This window comes from Carassius gibelio, chromosome A6 (assembly GCF_023724105.1).
Source record: "Carassius gibelio isolate Cgi1373 ecotype wild population from Czech Republic chromosome A6, carGib1.2-hapl.c, whole genome shotgun sequence".
Classification (NCBI taxonomy): domain Eukaryota; kingdom Metazoa; phylum Chordata; class Actinopteri; order Cypriniformes; family Cyprinidae; genus Carassius; species Carassius gibelio.
The window spans coordinates 16,934,748-16,954,856 of NC_068376.1; the positions used below are offsets into that span (position 1 = coordinate 16,934,748).

The 20,109-nt window shown below is 37.2% G+C and overlaps 1 protein-coding gene across 3 annotated transcripts in view; it reads left to right on the top strand.

Moving 5' to 3' along the window:
• The window catches only part of LOC128015533 (FERM, ARHGEF and pleckstrin domain-containing protein 2), a 50,991-nt gene that overhangs the window by 22,420 nt on the left and 8,462 nt on the right, over positions 1 to 20,109 (top strand). For all 3 annotated transcript variants that reach the window (XM_052599412.1, XM_052599413.1, XM_052599415.1), the window contains exons 5-21: positions 28 to 106; positions 191 to 288; positions 585 to 699; positions 2,068 to 2,215; positions 2,430 to 2,525; positions 2,981 to 3,144; positions 3,837 to 3,905; positions 4,033 to 4,090; positions 4,186 to 4,399; positions 12,321 to 12,499; positions 13,432 to 13,521; positions 13,719 to 13,852; positions 14,741 to 14,822; positions 14,939 to 15,176; positions 15,280 to 15,410; positions 17,259 to 17,327; positions 17,409 to 17,498. In XM_052599412.1, the coding sequence (XP_052455372.1) occupies positions 28 to 106; positions 191 to 288; positions 585 to 699; positions 2,068 to 2,215; positions 2,430 to 2,525; positions 2,981 to 3,144; positions 3,837 to 3,905; positions 4,033 to 4,090; positions 4,186 to 4,399; positions 12,321 to 12,499; positions 13,432 to 13,521; positions 13,719 to 13,852; positions 14,741 to 14,822; positions 14,939 to 15,176; positions 15,280 to 15,410; positions 17,259 to 17,327; positions 17,409 to 17,498 (2,054 nt within the window). The remainder of the gene's footprint in view (positions 1 to 27; positions 107 to 190; positions 289 to 584; positions 700 to 2,067; positions 2,216 to 2,429; positions 2,526 to 2,980; positions 3,145 to 3,836; positions 3,906 to 4,032; positions 4,091 to 4,185; positions 4,400 to 12,320; positions 12,500 to 13,431; positions 13,522 to 13,718; positions 13,853 to 14,740; positions 14,823 to 14,938; positions 15,177 to 15,279; positions 15,411 to 17,258; positions 17,328 to 17,408; positions 17,499 to 20,109) is intronic.

Genomic DNA, 20,109 nt, shown 5'->3' on the forward strand with positions numbered 1-20,109 from the left:
CAGTGTGTTTCTACTTCCTGTCCACAGGGCCAATGAACACACTCTTTCGGCTGTCGGTGAAGTTCTTTCCTCCAGATCCTGGTCAGCTTCAGGAGGAGTTTACTAGGTGTGAACATGTTCAGAAATCATTATTAATCCTTTACATACTTCTAGTTAAGGTGAACTGTGCCTGTTATGTGCTTTTTTCCAGGTACTTGTTTTCTCTGCAAATCAAGAGGGATCTAATGGAGGGACGACTGAACTGTACGGAAAACACTGCTGCCCTGCTGGCTTCTCATTTGGTGCAGTGTATGTATAATACGAGATCAACAATAACAATGTTGAATTTTCTTCAGCCATTACTCCAGTGTTCAGTGTCACATTATCCTTCAGAAGTCATTGTAATATGCTAATTTGGTGAGAGTTGACCCAAAATGGAAAATCAGTCATTATTTACTTACCCTGGTGTTGTTCCAATGTCATATGCCCTCCCTTTTTCCCTGAAACCAACATGAATACAAGCAGTACATTTCTAAGGACTAATTTTTCTTGGCCACTCTTATTTGTCTTTGACCCTTTATGGTTCTCCTTTCCCCCCTACACAGCTGAGATTGGTGACTACGATGACATAGCAGACAGGGAATTTGTGAAGATGAATAAACTGCTGCCCTTTCAGGAGCGTGTGCAAGAAAAGATCATGGAGCTCCACCGCAGACACATGTAAGTCATTTGTTGTTTTGGCCTGATGGTCTAGGCTTGTGCATTGTTCTCTTGAATTTATCTCAGCCTGTCAGGCTTTGCATTTGTAAGTTTCACTGAGCTCTTTATCATGTCCAGTTTAGTTGGAAGCGTTTGCATTGAATGAGAGGCCTTTTTTTTCGCATGGGACATCTAAATGAACTTTAAAATCAGTCTCCCCTGGTAATCTTAAAATGACAGTCTGTTTACATTTGGTGTTGAGTTTATTTGGCGAGAAGAGATCTGATAGTGTGTAAGTGATTGTTGTGTGTGGCAGTTTATGGGATTTAGGCGCAGTTAAAGGTGGACTGCAGTTTTTCTCGGTCTGCTTGAACTTTGGAAAGGTGTTGTTTTAAGAGCTTGCAGACACTATTAGACAAATGATAATATGGGAAAGTTGATCCTCCTTTATGCTCTGAATGGATCATCCTTCCAGATAAATAATGATCTAAAATTAAATGTTTGGCAGCATTTTCGTTATTAGAAAATAAATTTAAATTGAAGAATATCATATAGGAGTAAGAATAACTTGGTAGTCAACAATTTAATCGTTGTTACCATCGTTGTCAGTCTTTAGTAAAATCTCAAACAATATCAGCCCTGTGTTTTTGGCTCTTTGTAATGGGGTATTTAATCTGAGGCTTTGGCTGTGAGAGAAGTTTTGCAGGTCGGCTGTGCCAGCAGCTATGTGAGGTTGTGATGGTAATCCATAGGCTTAAGGCTCTTTATTAGCCATACGGCCAAAAGAGAAGGGGGAGGGGCTTAAGCAGATTGAGCAGCTTAAAGGATGAGCAAAATTAGAGTGCACTGATGATCTGGCACTGCGCTAACATTTGCTCACGATTAGCCAGAATACTACTCAATGTTACTGGAATATGTTTACCCACCCCCAACACTTTGCATAGAAATGGTAGGATATAGTTTTTTCTTTTTATTTCTTTTTTTTTTTCTTTTTTTTTTTTTTTTTTAAGTATCCTGGTTTCCACACAAAAAAATTAAAATTAAAAATTTTACGTTTTTAAGCAATAACTGTTTTCAATGTTGTTAATAAGAAATACTTCTTGAGAAAGCAAATATGTTATAAATAATATATTAGAATACAAGTAATATAATACAATAATATATTATAAAATAGTGTTTTGGAGAATTGATGGTAAATGTATGATTAAATGAAGTTATTGTAAAGCGAATACAGAAGATTGATTGAAAAGGTTGAAAATGTCTGCTATAAAAAGGCTACAAAATATGCTTTACCTCTCCGCATTTTCCTTTGAATTCTTTTTGCTGTGGTACTGTGTTTTATTTGTTAAATATTTTCTCTAATATTTGACTTTGCTTCTTCGCCTGTAGTGGACAGACTCCAGCAGAATCAGATTTCCAGGTTCTGGAGATTGCTCGTAAATTGGAGATGTATGGGGTTCGCTTTCATCCTGCCGCTGACCGAGAAGGCACCAAGATCAACCTGGCCGTCGCACACATGGGCCTGCAGGTTTTTCAGGTACATGAACAGCTTGACTGTCTTTCAGAATATAATTGATTTCATAGTGTTCTAAAAAAAGTGCCGTTACTGCTCTATTTTAGTTGAATGATTAGTGCATCTTTAATGCTTTATTTTTTTGTAGTACATTAATATAAAATTTAGCTGATGAGTGATCACACGTGTATGTATTTGTTTTTTTTTTATCTATCTTTCTTTTCTTTCTTTTTTTCAGGGCCACACCAAAATCAACACCTTCAACTGGTCTAAGATTCGGAAGCTGAGCTTCAAGAGGAAACGATTTTTAATTAAATTGCACCCAGAAGTTCATGTGGGTATCAACTTATATTATATATTGTTAGATAATATTATTATAGGTCCATTTGGAAACATGTAGACACACTGCCTCAATTTAAAAGGGACAGAATATAGTCTAATATGACAGCAAGGGCACAATTTCATATTAGAGAAGACTCACTAGTCAATACATAACTCCACCAAAATACACCATTTTGGAGAAATACAATGCTGTGAAATCAGTCTGTGGACTCCTGGGACATACTGGTTCAAGTGTGTTCAAGCTCGAGCTTGGTTGGATGGGGCCATCTCTTACCCCATGAAAGTGTTTTAAATGTATTCAGAGTGAGGTTGTCTGGATCTGTCGGCATCAGTTTCTTGAGATGCTAAGAATCTGAACCATATGTTTCCTCTTGTTGCCTTCCGTCTGAGATGGAAGTTCTCAAGTTCAGTCTTTTCTCAGTGAATGATCAACCTCTCGTTCCGCAGGGTCCTCATCAGGATACGCTGGAGTTTCTAATGGGCAGTCGAGATCAGTGTAAGATCTTCTGGAAGAACTGTGTGGAATATCATTCTTTTTTCCGTCTGTTTGATCAGCCTCAGCCCAAATCCAAAGCCATCTTCTTCAGCAGAGGATCCTCCTTCAGATACAGGTGCACAACAGTGATTAATATTGACGTGGGTTGGTAATAGCTTATTTAACATGGTGTTCGAGAATATATGTTCAAATATTGTTTCTGTCATGGTTATGTTAGTGTTTCCTGCACTGCTTCTTAAAACTGGTTCATGTCTTGCTGTTCAGTTGTCCTTATGAGTTTCAAACAAATACACACAACACAGCTCATCCAGTGTAGCAGAGTTATGAGTTTTTTAGTATTCCTTTTTTTAGTATTTCATAAAATTTGAATTTAGAAAAAAAATATTTGTAATTATTTATTGATAAAGTTGTTGCATTGAACTGTACATTACTGTTCAAGTATAAGATTTTGTAATTATGTTTGGAAGGTTTTTGTAGTAAGTATTTTTGGTAATAATTTTTCCTTGCATTGTGAGGTTACCAATCAAAATTTCAGTTTTTTTATTTATTATTATTATTATTATTGTTGTTGTTTTTTTGTTGTTGTTGTAATTAACGCTTCTATTTAGCAACAACACGGTTGTATCACGGTTTTCACACAAATACTGTATTACCAGCATAACTGTTTTCAACTTATAATTACAGTTTTGTTTTTTCAAGAATAATATTATTAAAAATTGTTGCTTTTACCACCAATCTGTACTTTTTTTTTAGGTAAAAATAAAATGTGCTTGGCTTGGTTTGTAACGCATTGTGTATATGTGACAGTGGGCGCACACAGAAGCAGCTTGTTGAGTATGTGAGGGACATCGGGTTGAGAAGAACTCCTTACCAGAGGTACATTTTTCATAGTTTCACCTGAAAGCAATTTTATACTGTATTCTGGGCCATCCTTTATAAGCCCCTTTGTTGTGGTGTTTCACTCGGTGATGTTAGTTTTTGCACTGATATTCTGTTTTTACAGGAGGAACAGTAAGGTTTGCATGTCGACACGTTCCTTGGCTTCTGATGTGCCAAAACAGGTAAGTAGAGTCTTGGATCAGAGACTCCTCCAATCTCTCGACAGCCAATTCCAATACCAACATGAAGAACTGACTTTCTTACCCATCCGTTTCAGAATCTGTCTTTTAATGACAGTCTAAGGTCTCCAGTACCTCCTTCCTCTGTCACCGCCTCCTTCCACTCGCTGCATGCCCCCAGCTCACCCATGCGGATGGAGACCCCGAACCAGCACGTGCATCTCCAGCAGACACAGCAGCCCGCCAGAGCCCCCAGCCCACTGCAGCAGGACTCCATCGAGACCAACCCCCAATCCACCTACGCCTTCCCAGGTGCCACTCATATCCAGGCAGCAGGAGACTGCAGCCCCTCGTTTGTGTGTGTAGAGAGTAGTTCCTTTAGTGCACGGCCCTCCCAAAATGGCAATGAGGATAGCGAGCATGTAGGGGTTGGTGGCGTAAGCAGTGGGGCAAAAACAGGCTTCCTTGCATCTGAAGCGTTTGAGGCGGAGTTAATGCGCGTTCAACAAATGCCGTACCAGATCCCGATGTCCAGCACACAGTTGCATGTTAGCGAAGAGTACATCGATGACGATCCGGCTGAAATTTCCTTTTACGCTGGGGGCGCTGAGGCTTACTATTATGGGTTTGATGAAGAGAGTCCTGAAAGGTTTGAATATGGCCATAGAATCTCTGTTGAGCCCGCTGCGTACGCTCTCTGTCTCGAGGACCTCAACGGCAATGCTAACGCGTTCACTGAAAGTGCTTTAGGCCGCTCTGAGACCAGTTCTCTGGTCAACAACCGCTCCGAGTGTAGCTCGCTGGATAACCTTCCGCTAGGTTCTGTCAGCGACTCACTCTCACTGGGTTTTGGAGGCCCAGGCTCCTCATCCTCCTTGCGTCTGCCTGGTTCCGAGAACCTTTCTGAGGCCAGCTCGATGTTTAACTTCCCTGCGTATTCAGTGCGGTCGGAAGACAGTTCGGCCATGCAGTTCAATGATCTGGTGGAGCAGCTGGAGCAGCTCAGCTATCCTCCCACAGCCACAGAGGGCTCAGCTGACGGCAGCTCCGATTCCGACTCTGACTGGGGGTCGGATGGAGGTCTGCCTCCAGATCAAAACCTCTTCTTTAGCAATCCACTAGTGAGTGGGACAAATTTTGACAGCTTCCTGCTGGAATGCCAAAATTTCAGGGCTCTAGGCATTGGGGAGCCCTCACCGGGCCCAAGCCATCTTAAAATGTAGCCCGACCCCTATTAAACGGCAGCATCTATCGTTGGTTTTTAATGCAAAATATGACCAAGCACTTAATTATCCACCTCATCCTGATAAAATCCGTATTTATAGTTTTGGCTCTTCCTGTTAGCGCTTTAATATACCACTTTTTTTCATACATGCCTTTTTCCAGTGTACTACTTCTGTCTCTCTCTTTGGTGTCCATTCAGTCTATTTTTTTATTGTTTTTGAATAATGTTATGTGCATTTTTGTAGGACAGTAAGATTCATTTAGCACTTTTAAGATTGTAAAGTTGAATCATTCATTATCCATTTACATTTAATCTTAGTAGTCTGGATGGCTACAAACTAAAGTTGCGCTGTGATGTTTTGAAGAGGAAACTTAAATGACTGTCACCTAGAAATTATTTCTACGTATTTTCTCATTTATAAGCATTTTGGACCTTTGAAAAAAAAAAAAAAACTGTATTGCATTTCTAGATTTGTCAATATCAGTGGCTGCGTGGCATGCAGGAGAAATGTGGTAATGGCTACATGCATTACATAGAAGATTATGGCATAAAGATATATATATATATATATTTTTTTGTATTTAATTTTTATTTTATTTTTCATGGATTTAAATCCAGAAAATTATGAAACATCTGGTATGACTGGTTCTTGTTCTTCCTGGGTAAAGAAAACATCTCTCAAACTTCCCAAAGGCTTCCGATTCTTGTCCCCATTAATGTTTTGACCTAACAGGGTCCTAAAGTGAGTCTGACATTGATTTTCATAGCAAACATTCAATCAATTACTAAATTAAATTGTCTAATATGAATGAGAAAATATACATTATTAAGATTATCTTTACATGCATGTATAAAGGTACTTTTATATCAGGATAACTGCATGAGTCTTTTCCAGTAATAAACCACTCTACTCAGGGTTGTGATTTCATTAGCAGTGGACCTGACAGCCTTTTCTGCTAAGAGCAATTTCAAGCCAAAGTCGTTTTTGTTACTTTAGAGTTAGTCACTCCACTCTGCCCCCTGCTGATTACCTCTCGGAAATGTTTTAAATCTCAGCTATTCTGATTGGACTATATGGCTGCCTTTACACTGACAAGCCACTGACATTGTTGCATGTATGTCTGAAAACTTTTTTGGAATTGAATTTAAGCCGTTTCAAATTTGCATTTTGACTTCTTAGTTAAGTCTTTAAAAGATTGTTGGATCTGTGCATTTTGTTTTGCAGTGTGAGATGGGGTGTATATATATAAAACATTTCTTATTATCAATGCTGAAAACACTATTTTTGTGGAACGTGTAGTGCAGTTTTTGTCAGTTTAATGAACATAAAGTTCAAAAGAACAGCATTTGAAATGCTTCAAGACTTTTAAAAAAATCTCTTAATTTTGATCAATTTAATAAAACACATTATTCAAAACTAAGTTTTACTGACTCCAAACAAAGTAGAGTAGCTTTTAACTTTCAGTCAAATAATTTAAGTAGTTGAGTATTGTAATATGCTGTCAGCACCACTGCTAAGAAAGTGAATGTAATTTAGAGCTTGAGATTTAACCTTATGCACGTAGAAGTATGTGGACCTATAGAAACCAGAGATAGTCAGTAGTCCCCAATTCAAATGATGTTTCTGTCATCAACAGAACGTCTAGTTTTGGCACATTTCTATGAATGTAGTGAACATTTCTTACTTTAAGTCCAGGAGCTATTTGCTTGTGCCTGGCGTTTGATTTAAAGAAATCCGTAACCTTTTCTCCCTTTTTATCAAATGGCTTTTTCAACATAATTCAATGATTTCAGGTATTATAATTTGTTGAATTATATTTTATTTTTGTCATTTTGGTGTATCCACTTCTGGATATATTCTTGCAATGATTTATTCTACAAGTACTGCAGGTTTGCTTTTGGAGCACTTTGACTTAATTGCTTTCGAAGCACTTAAGTTTATTTCCTGAATCTTTTGTTTGTGCTTTTTAACTTTGGGTGTCTCTTTTCAAGGTTTAACTTGACCTTTAATTGCCTCTTAATGCCTCAATGCATTCATATAAATTGCACTCCTAATGATGCAAAGTATTACACAGTGCCTTAATAGGCAACATCAGCTCTGTGCAGTTGTGTTTTTGTAGGACATCAAGACCACATGCCTTGGGTTTCTGTTTTGGGGTCTGGAGTGAATAACACTGTCTGTGTGCCATGAGTACATTGAGTTCTGTGAGCTCAAGATGAGATGCAGACAATGCCATTTGAGTCATTTCCTCTTCCTTTCTTGAAATCCCATTTAATATCCTGCCATGTTACTCTGCTTTACTTCACCGTGTGATTCAGGCACTTCTATCCTTTGCATTTCTTTTTCAGTCTATTAATGATTAAAGGGGTTATAAGATGCAATTTTAAGTTTTCCTTTCTCTTTGGAGTGTTACAAGCTGTTCATGCATAGATAAGATATGTAGAAGTTGCAAAGACTAAAATCTCAAACAAAAATAGATATTCTTTAGAAAAGTTAAGACTCCACCATGCCCTCCTAAAACGCCTAATCTAAACATACAGTTCAACCCAAATATTCAGATATGTACAGCGCATTTTACGGAGAACTGTTTCCTGGGAGAGTAGCCTACAATGCGTCTGTTCACAAAGGCTGTTTCTATAAAGAAACTTGTTTGTCATTTCTCGGATCACAAATGCAGACATGGTTTTATGTTTATGCAGTGCAATATGCACACAAGTCATAATAATCAGTAATTATGTCCCCATTGGATGCTACGAATGTCTCGTTTGTAATGGGTTTGACTGTTTTTTTATTGTCGCGGCGTAACACGGCATCATGGTAAGGAGTGTAACATTTCCGTCACACACGAGGTATTCAGCCAATCACAACGAACTGGATAGCTAGCCAATCAGCATACACCTTGCTTTTCTGAACTATGAGTTTTGTCAAAATCAATGTGTTTCAGAAAGGCGGGGCCATTTTTTTTTTAAACCACATAAACACATTACATTACACCAAATACACAACATAATGTTCTTTTTGGCACGTTCATATGACCCCTTTAAAATGTTTTACATTTGCTTTCACCACCCAGTATCTCCTGTCAAAACGGTGAATACCCTGATTACCATGCAAAACTGAATTAAACTCCATTTTTACATTTGCAGTTTAAGGTGAACTATTTTGAAGTAAATGACAAACAATTTAGTATTAACCACAAGAATCCATTCTCATTGTCATTTTGAGAGCAAGCGAAACATGGCCCATTTAATATTTGCATCCGATGTTTTTTAAACTGCTGGAGCATCTCTCTACTCCCACAAGCGAGGGCAGGCCTGAGCATTTCTGGTGGCACCATTTGGCCATCATCTAATGGTGCTTCCTTCACCTCAGCTGAATTCACAGATCAGATGGACATAAGGACTGCCTTCTCTTTGTATTGACCTTTATCATTATTAATACTACTAAGTGTTGCCAAATCTACTTTATAATGTGACAGATGAAGTACAAATAACCTTTTTTATTTAACAAAATACTGTTTTTCAGGAATTTTGACTGTTTTATTTTAATTAACTCTGCACAAATCCTGCACTAATGAAAACTCAGAATGCCCCTGGTCTAGTCGTCTTCTCTCATACAATCCATAGTATAGAATTAGCTTTTTGAGGGCTGTTATGGTTCAGATTTTACTGTCCGTTTAACACACAAAGCAGCTTTATTTTCAAGAAAGAAAAAAAAATTACCTCAAAATGTCTTATTCCTGTCAAACACGTCAGTTTCTCAAACTTGTGTGCCAGTTACACGACTGTACTTGAGTCTGGACGATTACATAATTACAGTATGCTCTGTCAGTGTTTTAATATCACACTGATGTGCCTGAAGATCTTGGATCATGATTATTGTAATGTACAGCTATGAACCATTCTTAGCATTCACCTTACACATCTTAGCACTTCAGATACATTTCAAAACACATTCATTTGATGGTAGATAAACTCCTTAGTAAGTAATGTAGTCCTCCATTTGGTCTCCCCAGATAATTATTTTTTTTATAAGCTAGTAATGTGAGCTTCTGATTTGTTTACATGCACACTTTAAATACAGGCACAAAAATGCAGTTTGCTTGCATTGTGGATGTGTAAGTGTTTATTATGAGAAATAAAATACACGTTATGGTAGAGAAAGTTCTTACAATGTAGTTTTGAAAAATGTTCATTGCTATTGAAGGGGTCTCAAATGAATATTATTTTGCGTTTTAAGACACATCAGTATTTATAACAAACTACATTGCACTTTGTTTTTCAAATAGAATTGCTGTTAAGTTACAACGTTAAGTCAGTCAATCACAGTACTGCTTCAGAAACAAGATTTTAGTTTCCATTGGAAAAAAAAAAAAAAAAAAAAAAAAAGAGGTACTTTAGAGGATCTAATGACAAAAGAGAACCCGACCAGATTTGCATTTCTTTACCTGTCTTGTGCTTGGCTTTATGCTTCCTCAGTATCAAATTTTTTTGTAAATTTAATTCTGAAATTAAGTGCTATTAATGCAGTTACAAGGTCCTTAATGTACTAATGTGAAAATAAAGTGTTATTATGTGTGCACGCATATTTTTCCCTTTGAAATAATAATAACAACAATAATAATACAAAATAAAAAAACTTTTGGGAAACTGGGATTTCAGACTTTTTTGTACCCTTTTAAAAATGATTTAAGTGAAGCAAATGACTTTAAAAACAGAAAGTCCATTAGCCCCTCTAATAACCTGTGTCCGTACCTAACCTACTGCCATACCTTACTACATTCAAATCGAATGCAGTTTTCATAAACTGCTGTTTTTTTTAATAAGGATGTGACCTTAATGGGTTTTTCAGGATTTGTGGTGTGCGGTGTTATTTTGATTAGCTCTGTATTTTAGGAGCTGTTTTCAATGTCATGGATCAGTGCCAGTGTCAACATCTTGAGCCACCTATTTATCATTTCTTTGAGAGTTTGTGGTTGAAAAGTGAGCCAAAATACTAGTGGAAAACAAGCTGATGGCCAGGAGAATGGGAGCAATGCTAAAACTAGTGGGAGCCAATGTGTCTGGCATCATTTTGAATCCTTCTGCCTATATGTAAAATACTGCAAAAAATAAAATAATCAATGAATCAAGGACAAGTTCTCTTCTGTGTGGGATAATGTCCTGTCTTTTGTTTCTAATTCAAGTAAATGTATCTGTTTTACATTGTAAAAATCTTAAGTGAAAATGGTTGCAAATAGTGTACTAGCCATCAAGAAATAAATAAGCTGAATTCTTAAACCGTGCTAATGCTGAACCCATATCAGATGTCCATTTGCCCTGTGTAAATGTATTTTTAGGTTCAGTGTAGGATTTATTAGTGTTATTTTAGCATTAATTGTTTACTATAAAGTATTTATTAATATTTTGAATTCATTTTTTTATCTTATATTGTCAATTCCATTTAGGTTTAGAAATTTCTAATTTGATGTTCAAGTTTTTAGTTTTAATTTTTTTTTTTTTTTTTTTTGGTTTTGATTTTGATTTTAGCAATTTTAGTACGGATTTCAGTTGCCAAAGCAACATTTCTTTTTCTTTTCTTTTTTCCTTTTTTTTATTTTAGCTTTATTTTGATTGCTGAAAATGATTTTAATAAGTCTGTTTTTAAGCTAACAATAAGAACCCTGGTCTTCATTAGATGTTTAACAGATGAGTTACTAAGTAGCTTAAAGTCACACCTTTGAAATAAATGCTGTCCTTTTCTATCTTTTTTACCTTTGTTTTTTAGCAGATCGTTTCTGATCTAGTCATGATACGGTACACAAATTCATATACAGTACTGTTTATGATTACTTCAGGTAATTCAGGATGCATTTTGTGTGTTGTTAACACTTAATTTCTTAACAAAAAAAGTTGCTAATAAACGACTATTGATACATATTTCACATCTATAGTTGATAGGTGTAATGAACTACCAGTGGGATTTGATTCAAAATAGGAAACTGAACACAATCGAGCACAAGCCTGTCTGTTGTGTTAGAGTTTCAGATATGCTTCTTATGCTACATTCCACAGCCTCACTCTAGTGTAGAGAGCTGCCTCTGTGTTTGTTCAGGCTGGCTGCCAAACCCCGGCTCAGGACCCCTTCAGCCCCCACTCTTCTCCTATGTCATCCCCGCTGGGACGCTCCAGTTAAACTGTAAACCACTGCCGGCTCACCAGCCCAGCAGTATCGCTGATAATCCTCTGCAGGAATTATTTCCGGGTCGTAAAGCTACCTTTTTCTATCTGGAGTTCCTTGTTTATGCCCAGCCTCTACATTCTTGTTTTCCCCCGTGATCTGCTCCTCTTTGAGGAAGAAACCATTTCCCCCTCCTTGTATTTATCCCTTTTGTATATACAGTAGGCGTGGTGCTATTTTATATTTGCTTTGAAGGTTTCTTATCCTAATTTTTTATTATTGTTATTATTATTTTTTTTAATAAAATAGTATGTTATAAAGGAAATGGGTGTGATATATATTTTTTTTATTTTTTATTTTTCCTCTTGTTCCTGTTATATTGCTCTGCAAACAACAGCTCGGTGTGTGAGAATGGCCATTTCTCCTGATATATCTTTCGCTGTTCTGCTTTGTCAGAATTGCTGTGGTAGAGTTGTTGGTGCCATTTTTTTTTTTTTTTTTTTGTCTTCTATGTGTTGTATTTGATTTGATTTAGGGCATAATAATAATGACGTGCTTACTGAATCGACAGTTTCTAGATGCATCAAGGGGGTTTTAGTGGTTTCTGGTGCATTTAAAATTGCAAGTACAGGTGATAGGTTGTTCTTGGTGGTTGTTTAGGTCTACAAAGTAATTACTATTTACATATTATACTATTTTTTTTATTGAATAAACTCCTAAACTTAAAAAAAATTAAATTGTTTACTTTTACATTATTATTGTTGTTGTTATTATTATTATTATTATTATTATTATTATGGTCTTAACAGTATTAACTCACATTCTGCCCTTCTTTTTTCATCCCGTAGACTCTACTGACATCCCACAGCTCTCTCCCTTCAACACCAAGGGTCCTCTGTGTATGTCGCCCTCTTTCCAGATGTCCACTCTCAGTCTTCCCGGCCAGGCGCCTTCACCGCTGCAGAGCCCCTTCCTGAATGAGGTGGGCACTGCCAGACTTGAGGAAGATGAAGAGGGCAGGAGGAAGGTACACTGATTGCATGCAAACTGGCCTGAATAAGTGCTGAAAACCTTTACTGGTCTAGAGTTAACTGAAGTTAGGTTCTATGTTAAAATTGTAAATTTAATGTGAAATTTTTAGGTTCTGTGTTAACTACTGGTGTAATTTCTAGGCTCTGAAATCTGTGTTAAAGCTTCAAGGTTCTAGACCAACCTACTGTGTTCATATATATGCTCATTTAGTTAAATTTTAGGTTTTGTGTTTGAGGTTGTACTGTGTGTTCTTGGCTAACTTCTACATTAATATATTAACCTTTATGTTTAAAGGTCTCCATTAATAGATAAACTATTTTTCCACGTTAACTTCTAAGTTCTAAACTGTGCTAATATTTAAGTTAAATTCTAGTAGGTGTATTCAAGGTTAAATTCTACTTTTTTTTTTTTTTGCTAATTTCTTGGTTTCATGTAGTTTCTAAGTACGTACCATAGCGTAATTCCAAAGATAAGTTGGTAGCACTTTATTTTACAGTCCTGTTCCTCATGTACATACTATGTACTTATTATAGTAATTACAATAACTATGTAATAACTAGGTACTAACCCTGAACCTACCCCTAAACCTAACCCTACCCCATGTAGTTACCTTGTGTTACCAGAACTTTCTTAGATAAATACATTGTAAGTACACTAGAATTACATATTAGTACATGTACTGTAAAATAAAGTGCAACCGATAAGTTCTTGGTTCTAGGTCTACATTAACTTTTAGGTTCTAAATTAAATATAAATTTAAAAGTTAAGTTCTTTGTTCTGTTTTCTGCATTAACGTTTTATGTTCTGCATTCTGCATTCATTTCATAGAACATAATTAGTTAAATGAACTTGCCAAATTAAATGGATTGTTTAGAGGGTTTAATGCAGCCTGTCTAAGAATGGTTTTAAGTATGTTTTTATTTTCAGAGATATCCCACCGACAAAGCCTACTTCATTGCTAAGGAGATTCTGACAACAGAGCGGACTTACCTGAAGGATCTGGAGGTCATCACAGTGGTGAGCAGAGCTGTCTGTGCTCATGACTCATGAGAGGAACAAATTTAGTGTGTGAGGCTTGTCTGTACAATGTATCCGGTTGTGTCAATTACTTGCGTGTATGTTTTTGTTGATGTGTTTAATGCGTCTGTTAGATGATCTTTTGTCTTTGAACTCCAAGCACATTGATGTGTGTGTGTGTGTGTGTGTGTCCTCAGTGGTTCCGGAGTGCAGTGATTAAAGAAAACGCAATGCCCGAGGGTCTCATGACCCTCCTGTTCTCCAATATTGACCCCATCTACGAGTTCCACAGAGGTTTTCTCAAAGAGATTGACCAAAGGCTGGCTCTCTGGTACTAGTTCTTATTTCTCAAAAGTAGCTTTTTGACATATATGACAATGTTAAACAAATATTAATTTAACCCTATAAAGGCTAATGTATTTTAAATATGAGCTCTTTATTTAATGTGTCATATTATATGAACCATGAAAGACTGATGTATCAAATATTATTCTCAGAAACGACAACAACAAAAAAACTAAGCAAACTTAAGGTGCGGTCACATTAGCCTTTGAACGTGCAAAATTATTTAGGATGCCGCTGCGAATATGGGCAGGAGCAAAATATAACGGTTTCCCCTCAGTTATCACAACATGGGTTAATCTGTGCTTTTACTGTGTCTTTGGCGTCGAAAGCGTCTTATTATATTGTACTCTGTCTCTGTCTCTGTCTCTCTCTCTCTCTCTCTCTCTCTCTCTATAAATATATACACACTAAACAATAAAAAAATATATAGAACGTGTCCTCATTCATATGTGCCATCTGTTCCTGTTTCCATTGACAATGCGAACCATGCAGCTTCTTTTTTTATTATCTCTTAAATATGTATTATATAAAATAGGATGCTGCGCTACGGCTAAAATTAGCACTTAATTTTTTTATTTCTGTACAGAGAGGTCACACAGTGACGAATCGATCATCTACTGGTCACATGCGAATTCGCAGGTCAGAGTTCACCAAACTTAAACTTTCGAAAGCAGCAAAATGCAAAATTTTTAGCATGAGCCTGCGTTTCCGGTCTGACGCATTCGCATGCGTAAGAAAGTCAATGGAACGAAAAGTGCAGTTTGACCGCCCCTTTAGGTTTTTTTATTAATTTATTTTTTTTATGTTTGGTCTAAAGGTTCATGACAGTATTGCTGTTTTGTCTCAGCGACTGATAATTTTCACACGTTCACAGGGAGGGGCGCTCTAACGCTCATGTAAAAGGAGACTACCAACGAATTGGAGATGTTATGCTGCGCAACATGTCTGCTCTGAAGGTGAGGTTATGGTTCAGTTCTACAAACTAGAACAACTTTGATTTTAATGAGATTTTGTGCAAGTATTCAGATCATCCATAATTCATGTGATGGGGTTGTTGCCTTTAAATTCTCAGGAGTTCATAGGCTATCTGCAGAAGCATGATGAGGTGTTAACGGAGCTTGAGAAAGCCACAAAGCGTGTGAAGAAGTTGGAGACGGTGTATAAAGAGTTTGAGCTGCAGAAGGTGTGCTACCTGCCTCTCAACACCTTCCTGCTGAAACCCATTCAGAGACTCATGCACTACAAACTCATCCTGGAGCGTCTGTGTAAGCATTACGCTCCCCAGCACAGAGATTACGATGACTGCGAAGGTGACTCTGCTACCAGCTAAGCCTCAGATGTTTTTCCTTGGAACAAAGGCTTTTTCTTTAAGATCTGAGCATGATAATGAACTTACACATTCTGTTTTTGCAGAGGCTCTGAAAGAGGTTGCAGAGATCGCTGCTCGGCTGCAGAGCAGTCTGATTCGACTGGAGAACTTTCAGAAGCTGACTGAACTTCAGAGAGATCTGATTGGCATTGAGAACCTTACGGCTCCGGGGAGAGTGAGTTGTTACCTTGTGCATTCATTTTTGTTTTGGTGAGTTAAAGCAGTGGATGAACTGGTGTACAGAGCATCCCCTTTCAAGGTGTACAGCGTTATGAGCCAGTATAATTGGCATTTCTATATTTACACTTTTTAAATAGCAGAAATCTTTAAGATAAAAGAGTAGAGATGTTCCGATACCCTTTTTCTCTTCCCGATACCGATTCCGATACCTGGGCTCAGGGTATCGGCCGATACCGAGTACTGATCCGATACCTGGGTGTGTATCTGTATATACAGCTGTATATACTACTAGCCCTGTGTAAATTGCTAGAATTCTTTTTATGGTGTGCTTCAGACAGATCCCTCAATAAAACATGAACAAATACATGGTGAACTACTGTATTTATTACAGTATTTTTATTATCTAACATGAATTTGACAGTATTATTTATTTTCATATGCAAAAAAGAACTTCAAATGCAGCCAAAAATCTAACACCGCAAACTAAAAAAGGTATTTAAGTTTTACAATATAACTGTATAAAAAAACTGCAACAAATAAGTCTAGGAATATAAAAAAAGATCTATTAATCAGATAATCTCTTTACAACAAAACAAGTAAAAAACAAGCAACCATCTAGGCATAATTATTATTATTATAGAGACGTATTATTATTACTGTAGGCTACAACAGTAGCTTTATATATTGTCAATTTACTCATGTAAACCAAACATTTATTTTAATGGGCTGCCATGAAGATCTTTGAGTGTCTGTGTTTATGATATGACAGTATTCTCAAATGAAACGGTAAATTCTCATGAAGTGACGGTTTATGCGTTCGTGTCCTCATGACACACAGCAGAGACTACAAAACAGCGAGCTCTCGCGCATCTGTGCCAGTCACCCACAGAGATGTAGATTTTGCGGGAGTAATATTTAAATAGTATTTTGCAGTTTAATATTCACAGACACTAGTATATATTCGGCTACTGTCTGGAGCCCTGCGCTTTGACTTACACGGAAGCGACTGAACGCAGCTGCCGGTACTGAATATACTTGAGAGTCTGTAACTACCGGTACTACAGAGACATACTGCTAACCACTGATCTATAATATAGAAGCGGCTTCACTGTCTTTTGGCAGTTTAGAATGTGATGAGTGATCCAGTCATATATAGATCAGGGCTGCTAACGCGTTTTCATTTCTTCTTCGCTGCTCTAAACAGGGGTTGCTTGTGGCAACACAGCACAACTTCCTGTGTTTTCAATGCATTTTGAGCAGCGAAGAAGAACCGTGCAGCAGTTAGGCAAAGCTTGCGGTCATAACTAGGTATTTTTTAAGAAAATGGTATCGGATCGGTATATGGGTTCATGTACTCGCCGATGCCGATGCCAGAATTTGTTGTGGTATCGGAGATATTTCCGATACTAGTATCGGAATCGGAACAACTCTATAAAAGAGAAATCTATGAGCTAGAAAAACTCATTTAAGCAGAGGAGCAGATGAAAGGCATTTAAAAGAGGGTTGTAATACCCAAAATAACAGTACCGTTCTGCACTAGAAAAGTTATTTCTTCTTAATACAAATACTTATTGTCATGGCAATCTTCATCTCATTTCTACATTGTGGTACACTGCAGGCAGGATGATAGTATGTAGTGGTTAGAGCTTGAAACCAATACAATAGACGTCATTGATTCAGCCTTACAAAATGAAGAGTTCCAGAGGAACAAGGTATTTGGAATTAAAGTTTGTAGCTATATAATTAAAGTCATTCAGTGTTGTGGGACAAAAAAGTAAAAGTACAATTAATAGTCTGACGGCCGATTGATTATTATTATTTTTTTGTTATTCTCCTTCCCCAGGAATTTATCAGGGAAGGTTGTCTCTACAAACTCACCAAGAAGGGTCTGCAGCAGAGGATGTTTTTTCTCGTAAGACTGAACTTTTATTTCGTTTTGGCCGTTTTGATTTTAACTTCAGTCTGGGTTGACCAAAACCTTTTTCTTTCGTAGTTTTCAGACATGCTGTTATACACAAGCAAAGGGGTGACTGCAACCAATCAGTTCAAAGTTCATGGACAGCTTCCCCTGCACGGGATGATTGTGAGTATTCCCAGGAATTAGTTGGGGAATGGGATGGTAACAAACTGCATACTGAATAAAATACTCTGTGTTACTCTGCTGTTGCATATGAAACCGTAAGCAATGTGATGCACATTTCAAACAGTAGTATGCTGAGCATTTTCATTGTGATTTGTAAAAAAAAAAATCAAAAATGCTACTCTAAAATCAAACTGGTTAGGACAAAACCAGAACAGATGTGATAGGGAGCCCTCTGTTGCTTTACATCCATCACAAATTGGAGAAATAGTGTTGTATATTTTATTCAGTCTAACTTTGGAATGATACAATCTATGAACTACCTTAAATTGGATCAGCCTATGTCTAGCATTTATTGAACAAAATGGGATCCTACTAAGATATATTCATTCCATGTTTTATCAGACAGGTCTCTACACCAAAATCCTTGGCCCGAGTTTCTTTTAAGTGGCCTGTGTTCATAGGCATCAGAAAAGCATGAACAAATTGTGAAATCAAATGGCTAGTGGTTGGATTTGACATCAGATGATTTATGTTCAAATCAGTGAATGAATTTAAGTTAGGGCTGGGATTCGATGCCAAAAGGCATTCATTCTTTGATTCCGAGGTTCTGGGAATCAAAAGTCAGCTCCAAATATGAATCCGCTTCACTGAAGAGCCAGACATATCTCGCCATTACCTGACAAATACTATCATTGTGCCTGAAAACACAAACTGAGTCGGTACTACATTTGATGAAGAGCTTCCCGACTGTTAAATAAGTGTTTAAATATAATGTGTGATTGCAATCTTGTTGTACTACATCCTCCATGCTGTTATGCGACCCACTGAATCACTTGTGTTGTTTACCTGCCATTGAATCATTCACTCAACAGATTTGTTCAGAGGGTTGTTCTCAACATAATATAAGTTTTAAAAAGCTAAACGATCATAATTACTTGACTGATCAAAAGGGGGAGTTTTTCCCCTGCAAAAGAAGTACACACACACACAGCTTATTTTGAATCTTTAGCAATCTCTCACACAGACCAGCTTGCCTGAAAAGGCCTTTTGATGAATGACTCTGTCCAAACAGTCTGCACAAGTGCTAGGCTGAGAGGATTTTGCCCATCTTTAAACATGAATAGAGGGCTCTCTCCGTAGCATGCTGTTTTTAAGTGAAGTTAGAATTAATATGGCTTGCTGGGGTACTCTCAGATGAAAGTACACGGGCAGGCATTGATAAATTAGGTTTACACTGCCATTTTTCTCTAAACATCTGCACCGTCTCACATCTTAGCTTTGTTTTCATAAGGCAGAGATCTTTCAGGCCAAATTTGTAGTATCTTCCCTTAACTAAAATTTGAATGTGCACACTGTCCTGGCCCACAGTTCATACAAGACACATGTTCAAAGTTAGAGCTATTTACATGTGTTCAGGCCTGGCGTGCAGAGTAGGAGAGGAGTAATCTGGGTTATTTTCAACCTAATAACATGCTGTCTATTAACACAGATAGGCACAAATATATACAAAAAAAAAAAACTATTTATATATATATATATATATATAATATATATATATATATATATATATATATATATATATATACATACATACACACACACACACACACACACACACACACACACACACACACATACATACACCCACCAATAATACACAATATTGGTGTATTTACTGCGTGTTTGTGATCAAATAAATGCAACCTCGTTGAGCTAGGTGACATCTTTTGAAAAACATTTAAAGGGGTCATATGATGCTTTTTTTAAAAGATAATTATTTGTGTATTTGGTGTAACAGAATATGCTGACATGCTTTAATGTTGAAAAAACACATTATTTTTCAAATACTGTACATTATTGTAGGTCCTCTATGCCCATCTCCCTACCAAGTCTCTCTTTCTGACAAGCACAGTCTGCTCTGATTGGCCAACTGACCCAGTGCATTGTGATTGGCCGGACACTGCAATCACTCGTTGGAATTGTAACACCCCTTTCCAATCTTAAGCTTTGTCTTTCAAAATAAATGTAAAGACCGTTATTAATATCCTTAGTTTTACCATCAGCTCAAGCTCGAAAGGGGAACAGAGCCACGTGACAGACACAGTGATGAAGCTCTATGTGTTTGCAGTACACAAGCCACTGTTAATACAGTTGACTCCACTGTGTGACCCTCTCGCTCTCTCTCACACACACGTGATGCAGAAAACTCTGCGTTTGAACAGTCAATGGAAAATACTCAAATTAATAATGAAAAATACTTAAAGTAGCTGATTCAGAAGCACCAGATTGTCATAGCAAAGTCAGAATTAACTCTTCTCCTAGGTTCACGAAACGGTCGTCCATAAAATGCATTGCTGTTTTCTTGTAAGACTCTTAAAGATTCCTAAATGCATCTACTTCCGGAAGCCAAATAAAGTGCATTTTCTTTTGCCAAGATACACACAGCATCTCCCTGACATGGCTGCTTCAACACTAACTGCGGTTACTGAAACCACATGAACATCTGGGCGGTATTACGCAAATATTTCCACATAGTGACGTAAACATGTGGGGGCGTGTTTAAATGAGCCATTTTAGGAGGGTGTGGACGAGTCTCAACTTTGAAAGAAAA